General features: G+C 34.5%; 1 protein-coding gene across 2 annotated transcripts; it reads left to right on the top strand.

Moving 5' to 3' along the window:
• The first annotated feature begins 208 nt into the window (after nucleotides 1-208).
• Nucleotides 209-4,888, top strand: LOC145582804 (uncharacterized). Of its 2 annotated transcripts, none has more exons than XM_081639826.1 (8): nucleotides 209-766; nucleotides 1,009-1,055; nucleotides 1,184-1,287; nucleotides 1,435-1,535; nucleotides 1,621-1,721; nucleotides 2,162-2,599; nucleotides 3,320-3,451; nucleotides 4,433-4,888. In XM_081639826.1, the coding sequence occupies exons 1-8, from the start codon at nucleotides 578-580 to the stop codon at nucleotides 4,602-4,604; spliced, it is 1,284 nt and encodes a 427-aa protein (XP_081495952.1). In that variant the 5' UTR covers nucleotides 209-577; the 3' UTR covers nucleotides 4,605-4,888. The 2 variants fall into 2 exon arrangements, with proteins under 2 accessions (XP_081495952.1, XP_081495951.1); XM_081639825.1 differs by having other exon boundaries at nucleotides 213-838; nucleotides 961-1,055.
• Nucleotides 4,889-5,486: the final 598 nt, after the last annotated feature.

The raw sequence follows: 5,486 nt of genomic DNA, 5'->3' as shown, positions 1-5,486 counted from the left end.
TCTAATTTTATGTTTTCACAATCCAAAATAAGATCCAAACCCGACTCGAGCAAAATCACAGTGGGTCCGCTTGTGCTCTACGTCAGTTGATAGTATACCCCACCATGAAGAATCATGCAGTTTATACAAACAAATAAAAAGATGCCACGTATGACTAGTTAAAAAAACCCAGGTTCTTCTAATATAGACCATTGTTTGGTTGTTGGTTGCCTTGCGTTAAACTTGTGAGGTTGGGGTATGTCAAAAAAACTATAGCCCCCTCTTTCACACCAAAAGCACCAAACAACCCTTTACAAAAAAAAAAAAAGCAATTAGAGGGAATCATTAACAATTTCCCCATTTTAATTTCATTTTCCTAACTCCAATTTTCTCTTTCCTTTTTACAAATTTGAACATTCTATTGTTCTTGAGAATTTTCCACCAACATTTGAACAAATTAGTGTTCTGTTTGAGAAGTTTTTCGAGCTTGATTTGAGGGGAGAGAAAGAAGAAAACAAAAGGGGTATTTGGTTTGGATTATCCCCTCAAATTTATTGGGATTTGACTCATTTGAGGGGATAAAAATTGGAAAAAAAAAATGATGAGATTATGGTTAAATTCTATGCAATTAGTGGAGCTATTTGTAAGTTCATGGGTTCATTTATTTTATGGGTTTTACATTTTTAGCACAGCTGTTGCATATGATTTGTCCCAAGTTTTATGTGATTATTTCAAACCCAACAACAATATCAATGATAATAGCATTGTTGAGGTTAAAGAAGATGATGTTCATCCTTACTCTGTTGATGATTTGCCTCCCATTGTTTTGGTTCATGGAATTTTTGGATTTGGTCAAGGGGTAAGTCATTAATTTTCTAATTTTTTCATCATTTTTTATTTAATTTTTGCCATTTTTAGCATTAATTTTTATCTTGGTATTTGCTTTTTTTTTTTTTTTTTTTTTTTTTTTTTTTTTTCCAGAAATTGGGAGGATTATCTTATTTTGCTGGAGCAGAGAAGAAGGATGAGAGAGTTTTGGTGCCTGATTTGGGTTCTTTAACCAGCATATATGATAGGTTTGTATTTTTAATTAATTGGTTTATTAATTTTTTTTAATTAATTTTTAATTTGGGGAAAATTTGAAGTATGAATTGTTCCATTTTATAGATTTTAAAGGGCTTTTTTTGGGGTAATTGATTTTCAGGGCGCGGGAATTGTTCTATTACTTGAAAGGGGGTCAGGTTGATTATGGTGAAGAACACAGCAAATCATGTGGTCATTCGCAATTTGGAAGAATTTATGAACAAGGTTTCCGGGATTATTAAAAACAATTGTCTTTTAATTAATGTATATGTTAGTGTCATCTGTTTATTAATATGATGATTAATAAAGGAATACTATAAAATGGGATTGTGATGAATTTCTAATTATGATTCATTTTTTGTTTATATGTAGGTCATTACCCTGAATGGGATGAGGATCATCCTATACACTTTGTGGGGCATTCAGCCGGAGCTCAGGCTGTTCGCGTTTTGCAGCAAATGCTTGCGGATAAGGTTCGGATCGTTCGTGGTTTGTATAGAATGAAATTGATGCTCAATATTTCGTATGATTTTGATATAGTGATGTCTTTGTATGCAGGCATTTAAAGGTCATGACACTTCTCCAAACTGGGTGTTGAGCATAACATCTTTATCTGGAGCATTCAATGGGACCACTAGAACTTATTTTGATGGGATGCAGTAAGTTCCTTTTATTTCCTTATGTTTTGTATCAGTTGAAATGTAGAACTAAGTAAAGAAGATTTGTGTGTTATAATGGATTAATGGTGATGGATGTGTAGATATACTCCATATGTGGTAGTAGTTGTGAGATGCTTTCAATTGATTAAGGCGGTATTTAGTTATTATTTAGAACGAGTTGGTTAAGAGTTGAGATGCTATTTCATGTTTGATGTTGTTGCTTTGAGCTGGAAAACTTTGCTTCTTATCCACCTGATAATTAAGAAATGTCATTGTCACTCTAGTTCTTCTTTGCCATTGATTGTTTGTAATTGCTGTCTTTGTTAGACCGAATGACATAATCTGGTGGGGTCCTAGAAGTAGTCGATTGCTTACTATGATGCTTCTGTGCTTAAAATCTCTTTAATGCTTATAATTATCATTTACATAATTGATTACAGGCCAGAGGATGGAATGACCTTGAAACCCGTGTGTTTGCTTCAGCTTTGTCGATTGGGAGTTATCATATACGATTGGTTCGATATTCCTTGGTTAAAATCCTATTACAATTTTGGATTTGACCACTTCAATATGTCATGGAGGAAGATTGGTGTATGGGGCTTAGTAGACCATCTCTTAGGGAATGCTGGTCCATTTGCGTCAGGAGATTGGATCCTTCCTGATCTAACAATTCAAGGATCAATGCGACTTAACTCCCATTTACTAACTTTCCCTGATACATATTATTTCAGTTATGCTACGAAGCGAACCCGAAAGCTCTTTGGTTTCACGGTTCCTTCTGGTGTACTTGGGATTCACCCTCTGCTCTTTGTCAGAGTGTTGCAGATGTGCATGTGGCGCCACCCTTCTGATTTACCTCCCCCTTATAAAGGCTACAGGTATTACATTTACACCTTGGTTGTTTTGTTAGTCTATTGACTTGCATAAAATTTGAGATCCCAAGTCTCTGAGATCTCAAGTCTGGTCTTAACCCGGTTCCTTAATTTCACATTTGTATATGATGATGTGCAAGATGCTTTTACAACTAGTCAATGGTGAGACAAATATGCAGTTTTGTGGAATTAGTAATTCGGTATTTGTATTATTCGAACTCTTCTAGCTAGCGTTAGATGAGAATTTTGACCATTTTCATTTGGTAGTGCATACCATGTTTCCTTTGATGAAAATTCCATAGAGGACTATTGTGTGAGAACCTTTAATCTATCTAGCTGGAATGGAATGGTCATGTAAAATCAACAACTTTATTAGATTATAGATAATACTCTTTTTTTTTCTTGCTCGCAAAATTTTTGACCGAGATCACAAATGTTTTGGTTTTAGGTTCAAAGCATCTCTTTTACTGTTTTATGCTAGTTTTTGTAATAGCTTTGTGTCTCCTACTAGGAAGAAAACAGCCTTCTAATGCGTCAAATAGCACTTTTAATTGTTTGCTTTGTAACTTTCAAAAGTAGTATGATATAAGTTGTGTAATGAACAAGTCAATATGAAGTGTTAATATCAAATACTGATAATAGATTCTTGTTTTTAGCTTTCTTGCAATGGTTCTTCCTGTTTTTATTTTTGAGTAAGATAGAAAAATAATCCTTTACTTGTTACAGGGATGAAGATTGGTGGGACAATGATGGGGCACTCAACACAATATCCATGATGTATCCTCGATTTCCTATCGAACATCCCCATTGTCTTGTCACAAATGATAAAGATTGCCGGCCATTGCAACCTGGTATCTGGTATGTTAAATGCTGTACTTTCCTTATCTGAGTTAAATGCATAGCAAGTTTGCCAACCGTATTCTATGATATTGCTCTTTGTTTGTTTATATTATTTCAAATTGTAGGAACAAATTAGTAATCACAATTATTGTCTTAAAATTATTGCCCATTGCTCTGTCATCCGCTATTCTTAAGAGTCAAGACCTTGTCATTAAGCACGATATGTTTTAATGGATATACGGACAAAGATCTAACGTGAAAGAATTAACAGAAAGACGGAAAGTTTCAGGACTCATTCTTGTAGACCCTACCTGTTGCTGGTAACATTATTGAGCGATGGGTTCAGAAGATAATGTTATATATTAGAAGGTCACTGGATGATGTAAGGTTGTGTGCTGTACGATGGTTTCCATAGTTCTGCCAGAACTTCTCTTTGAATAATAGAGGCTCTGAAAATTTCTTACCCGAATACCATGTGACGGTTAGCAAATATTGTAGTTCATTAGTTGTAGAGTCATCAAGGACAGAAGACAAAGGATGTAGACAGAATTTTGTACCGGGTTTTGGATACTGCCTCGAAGACTATGTTGACATCCACTACAAATATCGTTGGTGCATGTTCAGCTATGTTGCCCTGACTGAGGTATTGGGGTTAGATACGTTACTAAGTGTTAGTCATTCAACACAAGGCGCGGAATAAAACTTAATTGACATAGTTACATTATATAATATCCGAGTATAATATTGTCAATGATGCACACAATATTGTAGTAGGTTGGGTAATTTCGGATTTGGGCTAGGTTGTTTCAAGCTGAAATTCTGGTCATATCCATTTTTTCACTGCAGTAGTAACATTTTTTTGTCAAATTTTGATAGATCTACTCTCAATGGTGTTATATTCCTGGGCTACAGAACTTGAGCAATGTCTCTGTGATTATTAGTATCCATGTATCTCTAGTATGTCTGACCAGGTTTCTTGCATAATATAAAAATGTGCAGGTATTACAAAGTCGTTGAAGGAGACCACATTCTGTTCATTATCAACCGGGAGAGAGCGGGGGTCCAATTTGATTTGATTTACGACAGCATCTTCGAACATTGTAGGAAGCATGTTTTTAAGAAGAAACCACAGACACTACCGAATCAAATACAACATTCGGTTGTCAGTTGATATATCTCAAGATCAGGAGGCAGAAGAGTTAGGAATCAATTTTTCTTTTCTTATTTTTCTTTCCTATACCCCCCCCCCCCTTCTCTCATCAGATTCCTTGGTCTAATGTAAATGTAAAATTCTCGCGAAAAATTCTTTCTATAATTGAATTATCCTCATAGCAAGGGATATAGAAATTGTTTGGAAGTTTGAGGCTTCAATAGAAAATTTAGCCTCCTTCCTCAGAAAGTTACAATGCAGAAAGAATTTATTCAATGCATATAGTATAGATGTTGAAACTTTTCTTACATGTTTGCTCATGATCCATGTTAAATTCCTATCAACCTTGAAGGCCATTCAACGGATAAGGGTCTTACTGAACGAATTCATCAACGGTTTTCCGGGTTGAACTGTCCGTTTTATAACGGCATATTAAAGATAAACTTAGAACAAATTGTTTGCCAAAAAAAAAAAAAAAAAACTTTGATAAAATTGTATTGTATTAGTTGACTAATTGTATTGTAAATTAGCTCAAGTGATTAGAGCTTTCCATCCGATTTCATGAGATTCCGAGATCGATTCTCACCTTCGGCCTTGTGGCTCTCTAAACACACACACAAATTTTTTTCTAAAAAAAAAAAAAACAACCAATTCTAGTTGCTTAAAGGCCTCCTCTTACAAATTGCAATCGTGTGCTTATTTATAGGTTATCAACCATTCATTTGAGATGTACTCATTTGTTAACTGACCTGACCTACATGTTTAATCTACTATTTATTACATGATTTAATTGATTTTATACTCAACATATTTAACATAATAAAAAATAAGCGCCCACGATTCCATGCACACTATAATATTCTTGTAAAGCACTAAAGCCTACATATATACTCCTACTTTGTA

The sequence above is a fragment of the Chenopodium album genome, chromosome 15 (assembly GCF_948465745.1).
Source record: "Chenopodium album chromosome 15, dcCheAlbu1.1, whole genome shotgun sequence".
Classification (NCBI taxonomy): domain Eukaryota; kingdom Viridiplantae; phylum Streptophyta; class Magnoliopsida; order Caryophyllales; family Amaranthaceae; genus Chenopodium; species Chenopodium album.
Note: the sequence above shows the minus strand (reverse complement) of the source record. Positions and strands in the feature narration are given on the sequence as shown.